This window comes from Camarhynchus parvulus, chromosome 4 (assembly GCF_901933205.1).
Source record: "Camarhynchus parvulus chromosome 4, STF_HiC, whole genome shotgun sequence".
NCBI classification, from domain to species: domain Eukaryota; kingdom Metazoa; phylum Chordata; class Aves; order Passeriformes; family Thraupidae; genus Camarhynchus; species Camarhynchus parvulus.
Window position 1 is genome coordinate 22,139,366 of NC_044574.1, and position 26,290 is coordinate 22,165,655.

Here is a 26,290-nt window from a genome sequence, read left to right on the forward strand (position 1 = left end):
TAATTTAATGTCAGCACAAAGCATCCAAATATTGTTCTCTTTTTAATTTTTTAAGCTTATAGTAATGCATAACTACAATAGCTAAATGATGAACCCACCGAAACTCCTTCTACTAAGACATCTGTGAAACAGGAAGACAAAAATCTTAGACGTCAACCCAGATTCTATAAGTTGCCATTTCATATGAGAAATGTTGATCTGTTTATTGATCCTTTCTTTTTCAAGCAAAGAAGAAAGCTTACTGCAAAGTTTGTCTGCTGTACCTTCATATCCTTATAGAGAAGCAAGTTTCCTTCCTGTAACACAATGTAACGGTCTTGAAATTTGTTTCCAGACAGTAGTTTTGATGGCTCTTCCTTGTACTTCAGGTTGCCTGCTTTCACACTACCTTTCTCATTTTTCTCTACCAAGAAAAAAAAAGCATTCTGTTAGAGGATTTTACAACAGTGGAAGCTCCTAGTTTTTAAGTATTACTAGATATCAAAAAACTGAAATTACATTGGTAAAATTGATTTTGTATTATGCTATATATATATATAAATAAATAATTATATTAATTATATATAAAATTATATTAATTATATTACATAAACACACACACATATATATACACTATATATTACTTTTCAATACATACTGCATATTAATGTATTCTGCATTCATAAGGAAGGCATTCTTAAATACACACACCATTATTATTTTAATTACTGGTGGGAAAAAAGTCTTCTCTGTTTCACTCGTATGATAACATGCAAAGAATCTACCAACAAACTTTAATTCAAAGAATGTTTTCAGCATATAATGTGTAGTTAAAACCAAGAGTATGACACGGATACTTTTAATCTCTGTGCTTGAGAGGCAAAACATTTCCATAAAAATTACTTGTCATGAGTCTGTCTGGATTTTTTTGTTTGTGTTAAAATACACACAAACTCACATATATTTGGTAAAATTAATAAAAAACTGAAACAAAACACCACCTCCCACACAAACCCAAATAGTAACTTTGCAGTCAGCTTTATAAAGCGTTTAACTTTGTACTGAGAAAGTTTTTATTTAAAAATAAAAGTAGCAGAGCTATCAAGGGCTTTCAGTGTTAAAGACCAGATTTTTCAGTGCATTCTTAGCAATTTAAAATCCTAAATAAAATAATGCAAAGAAGTATTAATAGTACATATAAACTACTACACCACCACTTCTAAGTATTTTCAGGTTTCCTATTCTGCTCAATATCCATATATTTTTCCACTACTTTCTCAGCTTTCCCAGTAAGTACTCCTCCCCAGCAAAAACATCTGAACAACAATTACAGTCATTGCCATGCTGCTATGACTCATGCACATAAAGTGAAACTCAAACTAAAATGGCACTTTAATAGTTGAAGTGAGGAAAAACAAAGGAAAATACAGTAATTCCTACTGTCTTAATAACAGAACACAGAATTCAGCAGAATTCTGAAGTATTCTTTTCTCCCTGAGGTAAACAGTGCTGGAAGCAGACAGCAGACATGAGAAGAGAGCAGGTAGGCAGATGCAGCCTTCTCCTCCATCCCATTCAGTATCTTTTCACCTTGAAGAGGGAGCCAGATTAACAGGGCTAATAATTACCTCCAAACACTACAAGCCTACTACTTATGACATATACTGGCTTTCACCACCTAATATTTTTAGCTAAGTGTAGGTACCTCCTGTAAGTCATTCATTTATTTAGGAAATACTGAACCAACTTGCTTAGGAGTCACAGAATGATACCACTAGCTTTTGTACTATATTGCTTTCAGGATAAGAAATAAAACTGTGATGTAAAAAGGGTGTAATGTGTATTGAAAATCTCTTACCCAAGCATTCAATTGGCTTTTTTCATAAAAATTCCACTTAGATTTTAAGCATGTGATATCAAAACTCTATTATTAAGAAGCAGTACATGATAGAATATCCAAAAATAAGAATCTAAATCCAAAATCAATATATTTCTACAATTAAAATCTGAAATTACTTAGAAGTCCTCAGTTGTAAGTGCAAATATACGTGCACAGTTAAAAAAAACCTGATTCTCTTTTTGCCGTTAAGAATATTTATTTCATGTTCAGAATAGAATATGAATCCTTATCCATACAATCATAACCACTTTTTTCTATTTTTTTTAACTATACAAATTGAGAATAGCAGAATACTTAGTGAAAGTAGCAGGATACTTCCACATCTTTACCAAGCTGGAAGACTTTACGTTTCTGCACAGCTTGCAACATGACAAAAACTCATTCTAAACTTCACAGGGCTGCTATGAAGGAGGAAAAAAATAGTTCTCTAAACTGATGATATTCCATATACTTTAGAAGCCAGCATTTCATTAAATAAAACTAAGACAATAGGGATGTGTCCTAATCAGAATGTATTTTTCAGACACAAACTTTACAAAACATGCTAAACTTGACAGAACCTTGCAACTAGCAAGAAGGTACACTTAATCCATGGATGATCGATCCACCTATGGTTTAGACGCTTGCATTTCAAAGAATATCTCTGAATAATAGCCCCTGTTCTCAGAAATCAATACTTACCACTTAAATTATACAACACTGTACTGGAAAAAATTCAAGGACCTATATACACAGAATTTATAGTAAATTTAACAAATAAATAATATCTGGTTTTCTAACAAATAAAACTTTAATATGAGAAAATTTTAGATAAGGAGAAGAAAATGGGTCTTGAAATAGAATTAAGCTGTTCTTGAGTACCTCTTATACCAAAATATGGTGCACATCTTGCCCTACTGAGTAGCACTTTAAAGAGTGCTCCTACAACAAGCATGAAAAGCTATGGAATTAATTGTCAACAACTAGCAACTAAAATCTGTAATAAAATAGAAAACTCACCACAAATTTGCTGAAACATATCAATACAAATAAACTAACTATTTTTTCCTTGAAAAGGAAAGTTGGTTTCTATACAAGAGAAAACATACATCTAGACCTCAGTGTAAGGTTTGGATCATAGAATCACAGAATAGTCTGAGTTGGGAGGGACCCTCCAGGATCACAGAATCCAGCTCTTAGGTGAATGCCCTACACAGGGATCCAACCCAGAACCTTGATATTATTAGCATCCTGCTCTGAACAACTGAGCTCATCTCAGTTGCAGAACATGAGAAAATAGTTTAAAATGGACAAGATGAGAATAAGTATCAAAATCAAGAATGTACTATGTATAAGGAACATGGGAAAAGTTGCACTGACAGAGAAGACTGTGTTAAGTTGCCAAAATGAAACGAGGCCCAAAGAGCTGTTCCTTATGCTCACTATTGAACAAACATTATTTCAAACAACATTATAGACTCAGGAAGAAAAAGAAGTGTTGAGAATGAAAATCTCTCAAGTAATATTAACAGAAAAAAAATTCTGGAAAGTAACAATTAGTCTTTAAGACCATTACATAAATCAGGAAAGCAAGGCATATTCATGGAATCAAATTATAAACATTAAATTATCGAAGTCTTATTAATTTTACTGCAAAGTAGGAGGACATCCATCCAACCAGTTGCCCGTTTGTATGGGCTGAATCCATTCTTAAAAACATACTTCAAATCATACTGCTTGGACATCTGGCCCCAGCCCTATTATTAAGTGACAAGGAGTTATCCACATATAGAGTGTAAGAGACAGAAAAGATTGAGGTCTCCCCTTCTTCCTTCGAGCTAGCAGTTATTGCCTGTGCACATTGAGATGGAGAGCCCCACCATAACCATCAGTGCCTTGTACCCTAAACACTGGGAACATCTCTTGCCCAGTAACTTCATTCTGTATATTTTCTCATTCTGACACTATGTAGTGATGGATTCACAAGACTACTCTGCCACATGGAGTTTGCAGACATCAACACTGTAAGTCTGCAATATGGCAGAAATTTTCCTTTTCAAAGTACTGAGAAAAACAACATAATTTATTTGGTAAAGTTTTAATTATTTTAAAACAAACATTAAAAAATTACTAAATATAAACAGTCAAAAGACAGTGTGTCTACAGTAACATCAAACTGAATGGAATTGATGCAAACCATTACTGTAATAAGCTGGGGGAACAAATGAATACAAAATCTAGGAGACACAAAGGAGTGCAAATAGCAGCAGAGCTCTCCTTTACTACATTTTATAAACTGACACTAGCCTAATCTTTATGTGTTTCTTAGAGCAGTGATTCACACAATCCTTATGACCCATTCCCTCTCCTGATCTCAACACATACCTAGTGAGGTGATGGGAGTTCATATATCAAGCTTTTAATGAAGTAGGCCATTTCTCTCCATTCATGATCTGCTATCACACATTTACTGACGGTGCAACCCAACCATAAAAGTCATGAACAGCACACTTGTTCAGGTTCGTTCACATTTGTGAAATATGCTTTTACAGGAATAAAGCATGGAGGAAGAAGGCCATTACTTTCAGAAGAATAAGCACAATAGCATAAATTTTACTTCTCGAAATCAAGACGAGATATATAGAATGGAAAGATTAACACTTCCATATATGAGAAAGAGAGGAAAAGATAGATATATTCGAATGAGTCATTAGATAAAATAAGATGAACATTAAACCAGCCATCATGTGTTGCCATCACACATTATACAGTGATAGCACACAGAATTTCAACTGCTTGAAAACAGGATATAATTTTTGAACTCCCAAACTTCCACTTCTCGCAAAGCAGATAATACATACTGCACAGGAGACTTAAAGCCAGGTGTTATGTGGAAAAAAAAATAGACTGGGGCAATGTTTAAACTGTATATTTTCACTATATAATTGATCTGTATTTTAAGCGCTAGTTCCCTTTTAAAGGCCACATACCCTCCAAAATATTCAGTTGCTTGAGTATGTCATTCAAATGAGTATGTCACCTGGGATGGGGCAACCCTGGATATACAGACAGACTGGGGAATGAGATGCTGGAAAGCAGTGCCACAGAAAGGGACCTCGGGGTCCTGGTCAACAGAAAGCTGAATGTGAGTCAGCAGCCAGGTGGGCCAACCCTGTCCTGGGGTGCATGAGGCACAGCAGCACCAGCTGGGCAAGGGAGGGGATTGTCCTGCTCTGCTCTGCACTGGGGCGGCCTCACCTCAAGTGCTGGGGGCAGTTTTGAGCACCACAATATAAGAAGGCTATAAAGCTATTAGGGAGTGTCTAAAGGAGGGCAACAAAGATGGTGAAGGGCCTTGAGGGGAAGCCCCCAAGTATAAAGAGTGGCTGAGGTCACTTGGTCTGTTCAGCCTGGAGGAGACTGAGAGGAGACCTCATTGCAGTCAAAAGCTTCCCTGTGAGGGGAAGCAGAGGGGCAGACACTGATCTCTTCTCTGTGGTGACCAGTGTCAGGATAACAGAATGATCTGAAGTTTTGTAAGGGAAGCTCAGGTTGGATATCAGGAAAGCTTCCCCCGGAGGGTGGCTGGGCAATGGAAAAGGCTCCCCGGGGAGCAGTCACAGCACCAGCCTGAGAGTTCAAGAAGTGTTTGGACAATGCTCTCAGGCACAGGTATTATTCATGGGGCTGTCCTGTGTAAGGCAAGGAGCTGGACCTTGATGATCCTTCTGGGTTCCTTCCAACTCAGAATATTCTGATTCCGTGAAATTAGCTTTGTAGTTGGGAGGCATCAAATTAGATAACAGAAATTTCTATTAGCATACCATAGTTATATAAATATATTCCCACAGTATGACCTAGATAAGAGCAGTTTCAAGCTTCACAGCAGAAATTCACAAAATGTGAACTGACTGCAGAATTTCTGTACACTTTTATATTTCAATGGGAGAGCTTATAGTTTGTAGAAACAAACATCCATAATCTCTGTGTTTCCATAGGGAGTCACCACAATCCTCCGTAAATCTGTAATTTTTATGAAGTAGCAGTAATTCAGTTGTTCTGGGACACTTCGCTCCACTGAAAACAATTGCCATCCTCATATTTCCATGTAAAATAACTAAATTTAAAAAAAATTACATACCACTGTAGAGATTCACCATGTCTGCTGTTAGAAATCTCTTTATTATTAGATAGGCAGTGCCAGGCTCTGGTAGTGAACTCCAATGAAGAATTTGTTCTAGCACATTCTCTGTATAATGCAGAGGACGTTCTGAAAAATGCCAAAGAAACAAAACACAAAAAACTAGAATTAAAATAAAAGAGAAAACCCAACAATATTGGAGGCCCTCACAAGTTACATTTGTCTGTAAACAACAAGGTCTCATTGACTTTGAACTATAGAAGAAAAATACTGCTTTCAAAAATAAGACAATTAGGCACTTTACTGACAATACCTTTGCTGGCGGTGTTTGCACAGGTAATGAATATAAAATTAAACAAACAGTAGCCAAATGTTCAGTGACTCTTTTGTAATGTTAAATATTTCATGTAAAGACACTAAGGCACTGCTTTCAAACTAAATACAAAAGTTAGGACCAATTACAGGACATGCCTAAATATGATCAAACAGAACTGAAACCTGCAGTTATACTGTGCCTTACTGGCCTATGCTCAGTATGAAAATGAAACATCATAACTACCAATTCTCTGCATTCAAAGAACCAAAGAATTTGGAGTGATCACAGTGAAAAAAATGCCTCCAACTGGTATGGATTATACTGTCTGTTATTGATCAAAGCAGACTGAAAGAGACTTCTGGTTTCATTAGATTCTTTTTACTAGAGGGGAAAAGTATGTGGTCTTACTAGATCTTCTCCCTGTTGCAGTGGCTAGGGAATATCCAAACTTGCACCTGTGTATTTCAATCTTGTACAAAAAGTACAGCAAGATTAAACTACCACTGAAGGCATGACTAGACTGTATGTGTGCACTGCAAAACTTCAGGTGCTCAAACACACATTTTTTGACAGGCATCATCCATCCTAGAAGAGAAACTCTGAGACCTAGCACAGAATTGAAAAACTGCAGTGATAAGAAAGCCCAGCCAGTACTCCATACAAACCCCAGTTCACCTACCAAATGAAGGCAGAAAAGATCTTGCAAATTGTCCCTAAATCTGCATTACCAGACCCAGCAGAAATCTGAGTGTCACATGAACAGCACAGCCTGATGCAACACTGATGTGAGTGGAAGAAGACACTCACATCCCTGAAGGCTTTCACCTGCTCAGCAGCAAGCATCTGCTGTAATTCATGAACCCACAAAAGCCTTAACAATGGCTTTGTGGGCTCAAATGTCATTTTATCTCCAAAGAGAGATTTTTCCAATAGATCTGTGTTCCCATTTGCATACCAATTTATTTGGGTCAGGTCTTGAGAAGAGCTGGGTATGGCTCCTGAAAAGTCACACCTCTATGACACTGTCATGTTGGGTCACACAGTCTAGCCATGTCCCTTGAGTACTGAAGGGCAAAGTATGCAGCCATAATCTCATTTTTCATTCCTGCTATGGTAGATGAATATGAAATGTCAACAGCTGCTTTGGGACTCTCCAGCACTACAGTCTAGCAGAAGGCATTTTCTAGAACACATGAACACTAGAGCCTCAGAAAGGAGCAGCCACAAATAACACACTTTCACGACAGAAAAAAACCACTGCTGTTTCGGGATTTTTCGGCAAAATTACCTACGTTACCTGTAAAGCTGTGATACCACCCATACAAATATTTCATTTTTCAGATATGACACCAAAGCAGCCTAACAAGAATCCCATTTTGTAGATAGCAGCTCAACCCCTACTTTATTACCACTACTTCTTCCGGCCCTTTTGTTTTAAATGGTCAAACTTCTGAATTTTTGGGAAATTTTGGACTCTAATGTGATAAAGCTTAAACACTTGATGCCTTTGTACAAGAGAGAAAATCCACTTTAAGAAGAACTTTACAAATCAGACGCAAGAGACTGGCAAATCACCACATCTTCCTAGAACACCAGCACTCACACAGTAAACACCTACTGTTTTATTTATAGTTACATTTAAGACCATCTGTCATCATGGATTACATGGTACATAAATCATCATGTTGAAAACCATTAACTATTTTACTGGTAACACACCTCATTTACAAACTATCCATCAATCACTTATTATTAAAAAAGTATATACACCCTATTTTGTAGAAGCATATGGTATTAAATATTTCGCATTAGGCTTGATAAAATCATCAATTATTGCAACTTTTCTATATGCAAATAATTTAGCTGATTTTTTAATACTGCAATTCTAGTATTTTGAACAGCAAGCAGTCAACACATACATTCAATTACCCTTTCTTTCACTTAGGTCACCATATCCTAGTAAATGTTCTAAACCAGTCATTTTCACTTTAAACAACATTAACTATTAGTAGAAACTGACTTTTTATAAAATATGATTCTAATTTTCTTGCTTTCTCAGGGGTTGTTTTCCTGACAGTATATATTAAAACATAAAATAAAAACTTAAAAAGTAAAAAAAATTCAGGGTTGAGTGTAACAAGCAGAATACCACCATGCACTGGGACAGGTAGCAGACCACACCAGGAAAAAATGCAGATGCAGAAAATTAATTTTTGAGAAAGACACCATGATTACTGATGTACATTTGAAAGAAATATGCAAACTTTTTTCTGTCATTATGTGTCACTATCTAAACTAATTTGTAAATGCCTCATGGTGTTTGTCAAATGACACCAGTAGAATCAACCTGCAGGAGCAAAGACTCAAGTAGTCTTTTAGTTCTTCAGAGTCACATTTGGACCAAATATTTTCTAGAAGTAATTTTTTCTGTGCTCTCGCCCTCTACAAACCTGTTAGGTTCAGCCATAGGATCACAGGAGTCTACCTGAGTATCTCTTTACTACAAAATTATTTTTATTTTGAAAAAGTAATTCACTTTTTCTGATGCACTGATTCTTCCAGAAAGGGATCCATGAAGAACACATTTCATCAACACAGTCTCTACTGACAGGAGTCATGTGATGAATTAGGACTTAATTTAGTTTGCTTTTTGGTTGGTTGTTTTGTATTTAAAACACTGGTGCACTATTTCACTTTGTGTTGGAAACTCTTCTTTCAGTAGGACACACTCTAATGTCCTGCCCATATTTATTTTGTTATGTAGGGCCTCTAGTGTCTCACTCTTAGCTTAGTTTTGTTTGTCTTCCATAGTCATTAGTTCAGACATTTCCATACCCCACCAAAACATTAGTTGTTGCACCTAAATGTGTGAAGAAGCTGTTGTGGGGCCTATCCGTTTATTTACTTTAATGTTCCTTTGGCCATATCTAGTTTGGTTTTCATGTTCCTGTGTCGATATATCAAGTTTAAGAAAATAAAATTCAATTTTTTTTCTGTTATTCAGTCTAAAGAAATATGATTTGTACTGCACTTGCAGGAATTATCAGGACCCTTCTAAAGATAAGAGATGCTAGCATTCTTTGTCAGTTGTCACCCACATCTATGAATCTGGAAACAAACTCTGTATTACATCTCTGTATAGCATCACCAGCAGACTGTAAGATGTGAAGAGGGCTCAGGATAATTGATTTTCAGTTGAAAGGGAGAATAAACTTCCATCCCAGTTTTTATACTGGCAGGGTCAAGACTGAGGTCATAAGTAACATTACTAAAACGGAAAGAATTATTGTAAGCACATCTGAAAATCAAATACAACAAAAGTAACAAAAATATTAGAGCAATATTTAGTAATCTTATTTTGTCCACTTTCATTTTTTTTTTTCTTGCCTTGAAAACAGGTATCTTCACTATAGAAATAAACAAGTTCACAGTCCTCCACTGTAACATGGAAATAGTTAAGATCAGCAACTTACTAGGAAATGCAAATAGATGTTGCATATTTCTGTCTCCATGTATTCTTCAAAAATTCCCTGAGATTACCTTAGGGAATATTCATCAAGATATGTCTTAATTAACAAAATCCCTACTACCTTACATTATTTTAGCTATCTCTAACAAGAAAATTCTCCAGCATTTTAAACATGCTCCAGCATGTATAAAGTATTCCCAGTGTTAAAGCCTCTTTACCATTCATGAATATTGTGGCCATGTGATATTTGCATTTGTTGGCAACAGAACCATATTTCAAACAAAATTTTCAAGATTCTGCTACATACAACATAATGCCACTTGCCAAAAACACACTTTAAAGTGTGTAAAGAGTTACATACTTTATGTCTCCTTTTTTCACCTACGTACATTAAACATGTGAATTAGCAAAACAGAGAAGATCCTTTCTCCTAAGTATGACATGTATTTTCTCATTTAATTTTTTGGAAAGCATTGTTGCTTATAAAATCAAGTGCTGATATTCTTAAAAAAATAGGGTTTTCCTCTGTGACTTACTGGTAAGACCTACTTTTCTGTAGCTGATGACTAATGAACTGCAAAGCACTGTAATATAAAGGACACCTTCTCAGCCCTTAATTTATAAGTAGTTTAAAACAATTCATCAAATAATTTCTGGCAAAGGGAAGAAAGAAATCATGCAGATGCCACAACAACCAAATGTAAAACATTGGCAAGAAGGCTATTTTTTTTTGTTTCCTTTAAGTCTTTAACCAAACTTTTGATTATATTAAGTATTGAAAAACTAAAATAATAGAAGCTGATTGACACGCATACATTTAAGTGTCACTAACCTAATTCTCCATTTTCAAGTACTTCAAAAGCAGCCCAGATATCATCTTTGCTGGGAATGATGTTTTTGATTCCTAAAACATCATTAGTTAATTCCTCTGCTTCCATCAAAGGTGATACCTGTAATACAAATTGAGTCAGTTTATAATACATTTCAATTACTGATTTCTGATACATTTTTTCGAAGTCTTCCTCCCTAAGGCAATTTCCCTAAGGATAAGAAAGAAAAAAAAAAAGGGGGGGGGGAAAAACCCAAGCATTGAGCTGGAAACCCATAAAATATCCATCAGATTCCAGCAGGCTTTCCTTATTCTTTTCCATGAGATTTAAGTTATATTTTTAAGGTGACTATTACCTTGGTAGCTTTAAATTAATTTTTTCTACCCCAGAAAAATTTGGAAAAAAAAAGCTTTCATTTTTTCCTGGGTGTGGAAAGATAAATATTAGAAAAGCACCATTTTTTTATCTTAGTGATACATATTCCTATTTTTATTCCTATTTTAAAAAGCATTTTTTATGTGCATATGTCCATCTATGTATATCACATACCCCATATATGCACAAACAAAAGTGTTTGAGAGTCGTATGCTGAGCAGAACAAAAAGGAAACAAAACCAGAGAGGTGTAATAAAAAATGACAGAACACCACTACATGGAGAGGCAGATGTTTAAATACACTATGAATAGAAAGATCAAAAATCTCTATTATAGTTAGTAACAAGCTTTGGTTTCTTAACACTCAAAGAAAGAAGAAAGCCACAGACAAAAAGAAAGGAGGAAATGTCACTTTAGTGGTTGTAACTACTAAACAGAACCACCATTCATTGTGTATTTATTAATGCTCTCATGTATTGCACATGTAGAGCTGGGAGAATTTACACTGTTGCATACTACAGCAAAACCATAGCAGGACACCTCCGCTTTAAAACTGTATAATTTTTCTTAAAATTTTTCTCAAAAATGCAAAAATGCATAATAATCAGTCTTTACATAATTAAGGCAACACAACAAATTCTAAAACAAAATATTTAAAAGAACAGAGATAAACATAAGTTCATACTTTCACTGTGTACTTATACAAAAACATGTATTAAAATAAATGCGAAATACTTCAAGAAAAAGTGCTTCATAGAAATTATTGTATCATTTTTATACACTAACCCTGATTATAATACTGCAGTCTGGCTCCTTTCTTTCCACATAAACTTCAATAAGCAAATCTCCAGCCTGGGAAACCTAAAAAGAAAGAATTTGAAAATTTGATTGTTAAAAATAAACATTTTAAGCAAGGAGAATACAATTATTTAACTAGTGTAAGGAAAAAATACCAATTCACAGATTCAGGAGTAAAATCCAAACCATGAATAAATCCAACCGAATCACATCAAACAAAATTAACATTAATTTACAAATATACATCCAAGTGCAGGAAAATTAAGGGCAACATGGCATAAGTGGAAATTTTAAATTTACATTTAAGACTACAAAGTCTAAGACATAAGTTTATCTCAGTATCTTGAACTGCCAGACCCATAACTCTGATTTGGAGGTTAGTCAGGTTCACTTCAGAATCAAAACAGATTAATAGAATTTAAAACAATGAAAAAGGACTGTAACCCCAAAGTTATTTAGTTAAAAGTGAGATGAAAAATTACAAATAACAGACTATTTTAGCCACACAGCCATACGTACATATAAAAAAAATAAAAAGTCATTACTACAAATAGTGTATTTATGATTCTTAATCAAAATTACCTAATCAAAGAAGGAATTAAAGCATGCTCTTGATATCAACCTCTGTTAAATACAGCTCTTCAAATTTGTTGGAGAAAAGGCTAGACTTTGTACCCAATGCTAATGTGGAATAATCAGATAAAGCAAATTTATGACATATATAAATTTCATATGCTCAAGACTAACAAATGTTATTTAAGAATGTCTAACAACAAAAAGCTCAGAAAGAAATTAGAAAGGCAGTAAATCCAACATTTTATGATCATGACAAAAAGTATGATGTATGAGAAGGGATATATAGTATTTTCCATTGTAACTAGGTTTGCTCATCTATGGCAATAAAATTATTTTCAAGGATGAGAAATTACTTTATTTTTCTAAATTAAAAATGTCTCACATTTTGCCTGCTCTAATTCCCTTTTAGTATAGTCATAAGCATCTTCAAAAGATTGCAATTCATCTCAGTCCACCACCAAAAAATATTTCCGAAAAAATAAGTGATGATCAGAGCACAGGAAGAAAAATTAAGGCAGAAACGGGGACTATCAGAAGGTGTACCATTCAATTAATAGGTAAATACAAAGAATTCATAATCAAATTAACACTAAGATAACAATTTTTGTCTTCATTTTTGAGAATGATATTGATAGTGATGCTACTTATTTATATACTACTACAAAAGGAAAAGTTTAAGAAAAGTATACAGAAATATACATATATTCACATATATATATATATATATATATATATATATATATAAACAGTTCAGCTTTGGGATACATTTTGACCAATTTACAGAAGCTAAGATTACATTTCTATAGAAAAATAACTGGCAGTTCTGAATTTTAAAGAACATTCACATTCTGAAAACCAGCAACTTTTAAGTTAGTTTAGTCTTTGAGAATAGAAAACTAATGGAAACATTTGTGAGGAAAACCATTACAAAGCTACTTTGAAGAAAGCTGCTTAATTATAGTGGCACAGACTCAAAAAGGCTCATTTAGTTATAAAATTTGCTTTTCATATGATATTACAGAAAAAGGTTGGAAATAAGAATGAAGCTGACACATGATTTCCACTGGGCTCACATAAACAACCGTATGGAGAGAAAATGTTATGTAAATTACTGCAACAGCTGGCGTAAGTATATGGTGGACAGAAAATGAAAAGCGACTAATGAAGTGCCACCTGGAACAGAACTTCAGTGACATTTCAGACATGTGAACTTTGAGTAATTCAGCAGAAATTCAGTTCAGTTGTTCTCTGAACATTCTGCATCACCAGAGATAACAGTACTGTGGCAACCTGTATAGTCCAAAGTATTAAGTATCTACATCACTGATTTTCCCACTTATATGCACACATTTTGATGCAATGATGTCAGACTCTCAGTCATTAGATGTAAAGAATTCTTACAATTCTTAATTGTAGCTGCTTGAGGACTAAGTTTCCAATTACCCATGACACTTACATGATTACAGCACTGTTGTTACATCACTCAATTGCACCACATCATTACTTTTAACTCTAACTGGAAGCCTGTGGCAAACTGCTGTGGAGAACTGATGAGGAGAGCAAGAAGGGGAGCTGAGCCACTTTATCTCACACCTGGTTCAAGCATGACTTAGCATCTGTGCAGTGCCTGGGGCGATGCTGTCTCAGTGATGAACAGAAGAGCAGCCACACCTATGTAGAGATGTTAAGGCCTCACTCCCTTTTATCCATGCCTAACTGGACACTTACCTGAGTGTCTTTCCATTTTGTAATAAAACTGTTCTCTATGTCCATTTGTTTGACTTGGTCTTCATTTATCTGTATAAATAAATAATTTTGGAGTGATTAATAACAGTTATGGCAACAATTGCCAATACTGCCAATCACGTTCTCATAGAAGCAGGTATGCAAAATATTCGATCAGTCAGAAACAGCTCTTTATAGATGGGACTCATTATTATAAACTTCATGGAATATATATTGAAACAGAGAGGAATCAATGAAAAGCTGCAGAACAATGTTATAGTGGCACAGTCAACTCCAAATCAAAATGGCTAATATAAATTGCTGCTAGTAGTAGCTTTTCTATCCAATTGGATTTAACATTATTCCTGGGTCTAAGGAACAAAACAAATTGTAATCACAGCTCAGAGACTAAGAACACAAAATCCTTCTATGCTTCCATTCTGATCAGGCCTATAAAATTTGATTAGAAGCAGTATTGTTAATAGTAATAATAAAAAAAAAAATCCTAAATTTAGTAAGCTTTTGCCAGCAAGGAGAATGAGCATCATTTTGGAAAACAGTAGCTCACAGCATCCCATAAACAGTCTTTCCTACACAGGTTAAACTAACTGGGAGATAAAATTTAAAGCAGGACAAGAAAAACATTCACTGAATTAGAGTTCCAAAACCCTGTAAATCCTCAGATCTTTGAACTAGTAGGAAGACCATTTTAAAGCAGATTTTTATATTTTTGAATCTCTAACATCTGAGCAGTTAGGATACATATAAAGATACGTACATGAAAAAGTTGCACATAATTTTTAATTAGATCTTCAATTACATTGACTTCTTCACTGGTTTGGCCTTTAGTTTGAAATAAGCACGAGGAAAACACCATGGCTAAATTCTGAGGGTTCATTTGATTAATTTCAGAACACTTCTGCACCCTGTTGAAGGAAAAATAAACATATCTAGATAGTTTCATTGTTCCTTTGATTGTCTGAGACTCCTTTACAGAATATGGAGAGCACTTAAAAAAAAGGTAACTACCTTAAATGCAATGAAAACATGTACTATTATTTATTTAATTTTTTTTATACTCTTTATTTCTCATTACAAAAAATGAAAAATTTCTAACTGCATTTCAAGTGATATCAGAACTACTTAGAATAGAAAACAATAAAACAAGAATAGAATACCTGAGTTACAAGGGACCTATAATGATCATCTAGTCCAACTGCTGGATTGCGTAAGGGCTGACCAAAAGCTAAAGCATCTTGCTACGGGCACTGTCCAACTGCACGGACAGGCTTGGGTCATCCACCATCCCTCTAAAAAGCCTGTTACAATGTTTGACCACCCTTTTAGTAAGAAATCCTTCCTAGCAACAAGTTGGTACTTCTCTGGATGCAGTATTGAATCATTTCCATGTACCCTACCACCAGATACCAGCACAGAGAAGAGATCAGCACCTCCTTCTCCCCTTCCCCTCCTCAGGAAGCTGCACAGAGCAATGAGGTCATCCCTCAGCCTCCTTTTCTCTGAAGCAGAAAATCCCAGAGTCCTCAGCCACGCCCCACAGGCAATTCCTTCCAGCCCTCTGACCAGCATTGCTGCCTTCCTCTGGACACATTCAAACACCTTAACATTCTTTAACTGTAGACCCCAGAACTGCACACAGTGCTCCAGGTGAGGCCAAATCAATGCCAAACACAGTTTCACTGTATTATGAAATATAAGCATATCCTACAAACTCGAGATCAAAGATCAAACAAAATGTGGGAAGAAATTAGGTCCTTCTTAGTTCCGATCCCTATGGTAAAGTTTTCATATCAGTTATGTTGTTCATATAACATGCCATTTTTTAGAGGCAAACACTTTAAACTACCACAGACTTTTGGCCATTAAATGCATGAATTCATACTACTTTCAGAACAGATGCAACCTCATATTAGTATCTCTAACTGGACATGCTTAGAAACTTCTTAAACCCAGTATGTAATACAATCTTTATCCAAATAATGGCACCAATCAATTTCATAATCACATAAAAATTTTTAAATTACATTGGCTATATACCTGGCTATGTGCCATAATTTCTGAACACAACATTCTGTAAAGAGAAGTTTCTACATATTCCATACTCACTGCAATTCACCAAAAATATAATTTGACTTGTTCAACAGATGATATAACATAGACCAGTACTATTGAACCTTGACACCTCAGAATCATCCTGTCAAATATTTTTCACAAATTTTCTGCCCCCTATTTGATCTAGGAATAAGTCATGACCTTTGCTGCTTAAACAAGTTTGTATTTTGGATATTCTGTACTGCTACCTCAGTTGTAAAATGAAGCACTGATGAAAAACAGGAAGGGTAGGTAATTCTCAAAGTCATTATGTGCAAAACAGATTGTGGAGAAGGACATTTTCACTGAAAAAAATATTTTAATTTCAAGAACCATTTGCAACAATTCTCTGGAAGACTAGTAGACTGGAGTAAAATGAAATTGCATAAAGAAGCTACATCAAAAATTACCCTACTTGGACACATACACTGGCAGCCCCTCTCTCCCTGTAAGACTGCTCCAATCCATTGATTTTTATAGATACCTACAGCTAAAAATATAACCAAAGAAAAAACACATTATCAATGAAAGGAATTCAAATGCAATTAATTGCTGCAACTAGATAAGCTTTTGTGATTACTGGTGAATGAAACAAGCCACATTTCATATATTGTACAGTTATACTGAGAGCACATTATAATAATTTCTCTGCTACAATGCTTTATTTGCAATGACCTGTAAAGATGTTCAATTAAAGCAGCCAAAGTTGCTCTATTGACTGGTGGAAGACTCTGAATAAAAGCTCTGTACTTCCTCACACGCTCCTTTTCATTCTGCGTATCTGCCAGAAAATAATAATCATTGAGCATTAATAACAATGCACACTAAAAATCAACAGCAGTTCTCATTAACTATATCAGCAACATCTAGTCTTTTAAAATTACTATTTAGCAAATCAACCTCTTCTTCATAGAGGCAATGCTGAAAATATACTATTAAAAAGTCTACTATTGTACACCAGTTCAGGGAAACACCAATAAAGAGGGAGAGTTCTACATTCAAGCACCATTTGCCACTGTTTAAGACTAAAGGCCAGAACAGCAATTGCATTTTCTCTCAAAGTATATTTAATCTGTAGTTTGTGCATGCACATGCGTGAGTGCAACTCCATATGCACAAGTGCAAATGTATTTCTAAGTGTTCCCAGCAATGAGAAAGGAAAAGACCTTTTCGTATTTTAAATATTTACTGGAAAAGCGTCTGAGGGCACAAAGTAGTTTAAGGATCTAAGCATATATAAGGCTGATTAGAGGAGAACAAGGGGAAAGAGCTAAAGGGTAAATAAGTTACATATAGCTGAACAATGGCAAGGGCAACGGCAGGAATTCCAGTTTTGGGAATGACAATATCTGAAACACAACCACAGCTTTCTACCTTAAGCCTGCCTCTCTGTGCTGCCCCCTTATGCTCAGGGCATATACAAAGTTAATGTAGATTGCATTTAGTTAGTTAGCTTTTCCCTCTCAGTCCCTTGCTTCTCTCAAGTTTCTGAAAAGAAAGCACGGAAATCTTCTGGCTGATTTATGGCGCTCTCCACTAACTACTGACTGTGTTTTGGTTTCTTTGGTGATTGGAAGAAAAAGTAAATAACAAAGCAACAGTTTAAAGGCCTTCTACTCCATTTTCTTAAATGCTTAAAGTCTTCCTAGAAGTACTCTCTGTATCACTTAACAGGACAGGATTTTCTGTTGTAAAGCTGAACTAGAATTTTAGCCATGTGTACAGATCAGGAAGGGGCATCATTGTAACACCATTAAAAAGAGCTGACAAATCTAAACTGCCTCAGAACTTCTGTTTTCTGATGCAATTAATCATGTGGTAAGTGAATAAACTCTTAATACTTTTTCCTCTAGTCTTTGAAATAGAGTTTAAAGGTCGAAAATGTGTAACATTGATAATATTTTAATTTCCTGAAAGTCTACTGCCTCATATTAAAGCAACATCCATATATTTGAACTTAAATAAAATCAAAGAGGAATATGCTTTAATATCTCTTTATAAAGAGAAAATGTGCCACACAGAAATATGCCTATGTGACTCCTATGCATTCAGATAGAAACCAACGTTCTGTCAGTATTTCCCACGCATCTCTTACTGCTGTGCCTGCAATTTTATAGCACAGTTTAGCAGGGAAACCACTTGTTTCTTGCAGTTTGCAAATATTGCAATATAGAAACTAACATTTTAAAAGAACATTATAAAAATCATCTCTTATTAACACATGTCTATTGCAACCATGCCCCAAATATTTTTTCCTCACTACATTGTTTTGCCAGTTATGAAATAACATGGGTTGACACAGGGTAAGTAAATTAACACCCCCCTCAAATTTGATACTGAAAATGTACATATAACCTTTATTGTATGGAATGCTATTGAATACCTTACCTAATGCAGAGATCCAGAATGGATAAAGCTCTTTAGTCAGAAGTGCGTCATCTATTTGAGAAAGAAAACTTTTCAGTACATCTGTCACATCTTCAAGTTGATGTTTCCCTGCTCTTAGTTTAACACTTCTTGCATCTTTTTTGAAGCTTTCCAGCAGTTCAGCCACATTGGAAGAATCACCATTCTTAAGATAGATTTGCTTGCTACCTAAACCTAAGGCACAAAAATACAGGAGAGAAAAATAAATGAATGTAATTTTCAAAAATCCCAGCCATCATTATATGAAAATTATATGTGAATGCCAAACAATTGTATGTGGTTGCATTTCCTAACAGTATCTTTCTGATCTTGTACTCATACTCCCTTTCTTAGTGAAAACACTGCCAAGTCTTCTTATACCAAACTAGACCTCTTTGAAAAATACTCATCATAATAGTCAGCAAGCCTGGGATCACGATTTCAAGAGTATTCTAAAGGCATTTCAAATCCCCAAATCTCTTCAGGGCTTGGTAAAACAGTACTTTTGAAAGGCACAGTAAAGAGAAGAAGTTTTGATGACAGATATTATATTGCACATAAAACACAGCTGCTTTCACAAGAAAATTCCTTTTATTTTATTACGCTATGGATGAACTCATCTTAAGACTCAAAGTATTATTGCATTCATCCAACCTGAAATATTTTATTCTTAAAATCCTCAAGTTAGTAGAAAATACCCTTTTTTCTGATTTTTCTCATGCTCTGGAAGACATCACTTAGCTACTATTCTTATACATAAAAAAAAAAAGACTAAAGTAAAATTAAAAAGAAAACATATAACTTAAAATGAAGTCATGACTACCTTTAATCACTGCATATGTTATTGTAGTCAATTTTTTTTTTCGAAACTTGAGTTCTATGCTAGTAATTATTTTTAGCAAAAGCTTTTTTTCTTACTTTTAGGCACTAGATGTAAGCCCAATACTACTATTTACAATAGAGCAGTGCTGCCCTATCCAAAGGTTATTTAGTTAAACTTCAATGACTCAAATAGAAATTAGGTGCTCTCATACTGACAGAGGTTACAGACACATTTATACCAAAGACAGGTTTGTACAGGGTTGACATGCATGTAGCAATCTCACAAGAAAACTCATGAATTTGCAGTAGTAAAAGGACACAAATATCATCTGCATATAACCTAATGCCAGGGGAAGTTATGCTTGCCAAATTTACCTAAATATATGGTAACCAACTAATCCTCAGGTTATTTCAGTGAAAAAACAGCAGCCTAAGACTGAACTCAACTCCACAGTTAATGCCAGCTTCCAAGATGTGTTCAGACCACAGCTTTTCCAGATTTGCAGAGTTTATTTTCTAGGCTGAGTTGCCGGCACTGGGGCACTGGACCCTGAGGCCAAGTTTCATAAGGCAAACAATGCAATATTTAAAATAGAAAAGTGTCCATAAAGGGCACTTACCAAGCTGTATTTCCCCAAAATGGCCATTCTCAGCTGCGCGGTAGTATACTGCACCATCTCATTAAAGAATGTCAAGGCTAATGAAGGGCACTTTAAGTAATATATAAACTTGTTCAATAGGACCTGGTGCTGGGGGTGCTTCTGTATTATACAAATGATCTTAGCTTGAATAAAATCCACTCTACTTACCATACTGTGTAACAAACGCTATGCAGCTGTTCACTATAATAGGGACATCATTTTTGCTGAGCTGCTGATCTTGTAGTGCATTACCATCTGTACCTGCTGCTTTTTCAATTGCAGTATACCAGACCATGAAATCCTGCTTTGTATGGCCATGGATGTATAGCGTTCTGAAAATTATGAAAATATTTTGAGTTCAGGAAAGAAATGAAAAACTGATGTTAGTACTCCATGGCAACAAAGCAGATGTTCAGAAAAGGAAAAAAATATATATATACTTGGATTAAGACATCAAGGCACCATTCACCACATAAAGCTGCGATGGTGGTCTATTGTTACAGCATCTTTTTTTTTTTTCTTACAAATTCATTTGTATTATCAGTGCTATAAAAAATGAAAGAAGATCCACAAACACTGTCACAACCCCTTTGAAAGCACCTGCCAGCATTTTAATTACTCTTCTTCAGTCTTGTTCCTACATTGTGGATTCATACGTCCAAGCCACAGTTAAGAAGGAAACAAATTTAGAGACAACTTTCAACAGTGTAAAAAGCTTTCCTTCTTTTGTATTCACACCCCAAAACACCCCAGACACCCACCAACCTCTTCTATAGAGTAGCTGAGACATATTGAACTCCCCTCCTTAAACAAGTATCAAAATGATCACCCACTACCACAAAGGTAAGGAACATATATGAAAAAGCTATGAATTGATGTGGAATAAATTAATGCAACAACTTTGCCTGTATTTCAAAGCCCAGCCTTTTTCTGACTCTTTTATTTAAGCATGCTACAGTAATCTCCTGTATGCCACCCTGACAAGCTAGCTTCTAAGAGAAAATACCAAAATTGAAAAGTTTAAGGGGGTATGTCCAACCATATGTACGTGTCTAATAAACAGCTGTTTAAAGTGTTAAAATAGTAAGCAAACTTTTGTACATATGTTGTCTTATCTTCTACTAAAGACAAGAAAGGAATCAATTTTCTCTAATGACCATTTATTTGCTAATTGGGATAAGTCAAAATGCTCTACTGAACTTCTATAAAAACAATTTCATGTAAATAGAAAATACATTTATTTTTATTATTTCATTTTTGGAAGGGGGAGCATCTTATATGATGAGGGAATACTTAATTTCATTTCATTTTGCTAATATCTTTCAATTTTGCTTTTATAAATGTTTCCATTCTAGCACTCCTGTCTTGGTAGGCAGTGGAGATGCAGTCAGTGTATTACACACAAACAGTCAGGATCCTAACTTTTGTCAGGATCCACCATACAGACCGAGCCATACAGCAGCAGAGTAGATGACACTAAAATATTTCATTCTACTGAACCACGTTTTTAGGAAGTCTTTACTTCATTACTTCAAAAGTCATGTTAACTACCATATATGCCTGTATAGCAGAAACACAGCCCCTCTCATCCACTGAGAAAAAAAAAATAATTTTCAAAAACCTCTCCTATCTTTGCAGCAAAATGAGTGAGCCTAATTCAGTGCTGTCCAAAGTTTCCTTAAGACTTGTCAAAACAAGTAGTTCTCAATCAATGCCTTCTAAAGAATACATCATCACATTTTCTGGTACTGCTACTGCCATACATATATAAGGAAAGTAAAAGGTTAGGAGTAGAAAAAAGTTGGACAGTGCAAGATACTCTACTCATTTTCAATGATTATTCACAGATCAGAAGAGGTGAGGACAATGATTTATAAAAGATTTATGGTGCTTTCCAACACAAGAAATGTACATATATATGCATATTACTGGGTGTTTATTTCCCCTGCAGAACAGCAGGACTCACATTACTGTATTACGCAAAAGGATAAATGGAAGTCTCAACAGATTTTTTTTTATCCAATGAATTATGATCTATACAGAAAGTACATACTGTAAAGTGAAAATATTATTACTTCTAAACAAGAAAAGGGCAACTCTGCTGCATATCAATGAATTGATACCAGAGGAGGAGAGAAAAAATACTGTACTGAACTTCAAAGGTCACGTGAACTTATCAGCATTTTTCATAGAGATACGAAAGTCTAATCATATGCCTGTCAATCAATTGTTGTGATATATGAAATACCTAAACTATGTGGAAAAGACCACCTTGTATTTTATGGATCTTTCCATCTTCCTCTCAACATATCACATTAGAAAAAAGATTTCAGAATTACAAAGTGATGATGTTCTCATTGTTTTCTTAAATTCCAGAAGCTGTTGAGCTCAATTCAGTTACAGAGGAAGAGCGTACTTAATAATTAGCAAAGAAAATGTGGGTTATGTTTAAGTTGTAATCCCAAGGGACCACAACAGGCATGAAAGAGAAGTTGCTGGTAAGAAATACAAATATACAAAACATACTGCTATCATGGAACCCGAATTCTTCATAGAAGAATACTAACTATTCTGGAAAAAATTACACTTGCCCAGTCAAAAATCTCCAGAGCAGCGGCATCAAAAAGTAAGATAAATGAGAGACAAATTTTCACTGCAATACCAGAAGAGCAAAGAAGGCAGAAAAAAAAAATTAAACTAGTGCCAGACACATTTCAGAACTCAATCAATTTCCCATGGAAGTGGCTTAAAAAGCTCATCTCAAACCTCAATAATTTTTGGCTGAGAGAGAACACACCTGGAATAAATTTAAATCAGAAAAACACAAAACAATTTAGAAATAAGATGTTTAAAGCAGTCCTTCTCAGTTTAGTCCTTCTGGACAAATGTAACAATTATTTTTTTCCCTAATTGGAAATTATTTTTTTATCTACTTGAACCTGGAAGTAATGAAGAGGAAAGGAGAAATAATTTCCAGCAGAAGAGCAGAACTCTCCTCAAGAACAGCAGAAGTCTTCTACAGAAGTTCATGAAACAATGGAGATAACTTTGCAGATTTAATCTCTGTGTTTATCTCTTTCACAGAGTTTTCAGACAGAATTAATAACAAATACATGCATTTCTCACTGAACTAATTGTCATCATCAAAATATAAAGTAATATTAAATCCAAGGTTTAAGACTAAGCATAAACACAGGCTGAAATATAGTGACGTCCCATGTAGCACAAAACTGAGGAATTTAAAGAGTTTATAGAAGTAATCATATTTGAAAGAATTTATACTGTAATGTTTATGAAGATCTACCATGCAGATTAACAATTATTTTCCACAGACTCGAGCAAAATGCATTCCTTCAATACAAATGCACTGCCTTCTATAATATGTTTACATATGTGCTATTTTTTCAGTTCTAAAAATTGATAAAGATCTCACATTTCATAGCAAATAGTTAGCAAAAATGACAACATGGTGAAAAATGGCAGAATTTTTGCTATGTTGTGTGAAGCACATAGAGTCCATAGCCAAGAAATTAATAATTTAAGTACTCAAACAAGCAAGGCAGCCTGCCAACGTAGATTTCTGCCCTAGTGAATTGAGAGAATTGAATTGGCACAAGGACTGCAGCAGATCAATGAGTCTCAACATTAAGGAAGCTACCATTACCTACACAGCTTTATTGTTGACTACCAGCACATCCTTCTGCCCCAGCAGTCAGACAGACAACAAATGTAACCACACTCCATCCACAAGAGTGCAAAGGCTTCTCTTTAACCCATCCTGCAAAGTCCCCTAGCTTCAGCTATGTCTATTAGCTTTGTTGCACAGCTGTGTAATGGGAAAGCAGTGCTAATAGGAGATTTTGGGTGAGGTGGGCAAGGAGAGTGAGAAACAGACATTGGCACAACTTAGTGCCCTCTGGCAATTCCCACAAGATTCTAATAATTTACCTGTCTGAAAACAGAGGTACTGAGAAAGCAAATATCAGTATGAAATTGTTTGGCAAAATCAAATTGCAACCGAAGCATGGGTATTCCATTAAAATTTTTCTTCAAGCAATATTTAATTAAGGGACCCTTCAAAAGGTCTTACATCCAGCACACCAGATTGGAAGCACAAGTCCTTTCATCTGACGCTTAAGTTTATATTAATTCTGGATTTTAGAATTTTGTGCCCATGACTGCATTTTATGAGAAAACTTATTGCTATCATCAAAGGGTTAAGAAGAAAGCATTGAATGAACCATCAGTCTAAAGAAATTGTGCCAGTATGTAGGGAAGGTTTATTATCCATAATAAGAAAGAGCTAACTACATCAGAAGCATAACAGGGAAAAAAAAGCACCATCTGGATTACATTATGGTCTGAAAACATTCACTGACACCTAAGAGAGAGCTTAAATTATTTCAGAAAAATGTAATAAGTGTTTGATACTGAAATACCTGTATAACTGTTTCTTTAAAACTTAGCATTTTTGCATTAAATTCTACATATAGAAGATACATTTAAAAACTACTGTATACAGATGTTTTCAGACAACTTCCTTCTTTTCATCATGCACATCCCTCTGTTGGCCTCTGCTGAACTACACAGGAGTAGCTGTTTCACCACTATGCCATGCAACTTCTGTTTCGACAGCATATTATTGATAGCAACAGGAGGTCAAGTATCACCAGGCACTACAAGCATTTTAAAAACACAGAGATCAAGGGAAAGAATCCAGACTGAATATGGATCAAATCGGAGGACACCTCTGTGACAAAGGGAAGCCTCAAACACAGAAAACCTTAAAATGGTTTGCCACTTCTAGCAAGAAGTCAAGAAGCATTTCAACTATGACACTAGAATATTCCAGTTACGAAAGTGAAAGCAAGAAGAGACAAATGGCCATCTGATTAGGGTGTAAAACTATACACCACAGTGCTGTGAGAAGTCAAGATTTCCAGCTGAGTTAGATACAGCTCTAGCAGTCCAGACAATATGCTCCAATAGAGACCAGAATGTAATAAAATTCCAGTAGTGTTAAAAAAACTGCGCTCTGTAATTTACTTTAGTGAAGATACACAAACACAAGCATTAACATGCATAAGATCTGAAAAAAAATTATGTAAAATTAAAAGTCATCTAGAATTATCGTGAAAATTTACATTGAGCTTCAAAACACTGAGTACACCGAGCTTCAAAAAAAGACAACATACTTCAACAGAGAAGCAGTCTTGTGGTTTCAGAAATCTTTTAGTGTGGTTCAGCCTCTGATGATATGCTATTACCTGGTATGATTGCCACCTCTTATTTCTGAGCTGATAGACATCATCAGCTGAACATGTCATACAGAGAATAAATGAACAGCAGGGTGCCAAGCAGAAAGCAGGGTAAAGGAAGAGGCGGCAAAAAAAAGAAAAGGTACGAGCGGATTGTATTAATATCTAAGACATTTTGGGAAAATTTCACATGCCTTTTTTGGTAGTATTTTGTATTTTATACAAGCTCTAAAGTACTATGTATGTTATGTCCCAAAATTAACTGTAAATTCTTCTTCTGAGTAGATATGTATCAGATTAATGTTACTTTTTTAATCCCCAATTTATTAACTTTTTAGGAATCAAGAATTCATAGATTTGTTACATTGTAATAATTTCAGCAGTAAGACTTGGAACTTTTTATAGTTTCTGAAAATGTTTACTTGCATATGCAATCATTCCTAAGTGAGAAGTCCATTTGTAACAACTGAAGTCATTCTTTTACCTACAGTAATTAAAAGAAAAGGTGTGAAACAGATAGATATAATACATGTAAGTGTGTGACTTTCCCTAATTAATCAGTCAAAAAGGCATAAGTATTTGTAAGAAATGGAAAGTCAGTAGAAAAATACCTCAAGGAATTTTCATAAAAGTTTCTAATAAAATTTAATGAGACACTTTAAGAAATTCACCACATTTATTTTTTTATGCAAAGGATGGTGGCTTTTTTGGTTTGGCTTGTGGTTGTTGGGTTGTTTTTTTCTCCTAAACTTTTCCTAATTCTGGAAAAATCTTACTTGTTTAACTTAATTCTTCCAATACTACTCTTTGTTTATTTTATAATTTATCCTGCATTTAAGGGACTAACAAATTAACAAGAAAGTCATCAGCTACACAGTCTCTTCCAAGTGATCAATCTGTGACAAAGTTGACATTAGACAAGCACTGATATAAAATAACAGACAGAATAGGAAAACCTAGAGA

At 34.9% G+C, this 26,290-nt stretch overlaps 1 protein-coding gene across 1 annotated transcript in view; it reads right to left on the reverse strand.

Annotated features, from left to right (window-relative positions):
• The window catches only part of ARAP2 (ArfGAP with RhoGAP domain, ankyrin repeat and PH domain 2), a 115,288-nt gene that overhangs the window by 14,237 nt on the left and 74,761 nt on the right, over positions 1 to 26,290 (reverse strand). Inside the window, exons 20-28 of the mRNA XM_030948180.1 lie at positions 20,238 to 20,401; positions 18,589 to 18,801; positions 16,876 to 16,981; positions 14,867 to 15,014; positions 14,092 to 14,160; positions 11,776 to 11,850; positions 10,617 to 10,734; positions 6,000 to 6,128; positions 264 to 403 (exon numbers count right to left, since the gene is read on the reverse strand). Of these exons, the coding sequence (XP_030804040.1) occupies positions 264 to 403; positions 6,000 to 6,128; positions 10,617 to 10,734; positions 11,776 to 11,850; positions 14,092 to 14,160; positions 14,867 to 15,014; positions 16,876 to 16,981; positions 18,589 to 18,801; positions 20,238 to 20,401 (1,162 nt within the window). The remainder of the gene's footprint in view (positions 1 to 263; positions 404 to 5,999; positions 6,129 to 10,616; positions 10,735 to 11,775; positions 11,851 to 14,091; positions 14,161 to 14,866; positions 15,015 to 16,875; positions 16,982 to 18,588; positions 18,802 to 20,237; positions 20,402 to 26,290) is intronic.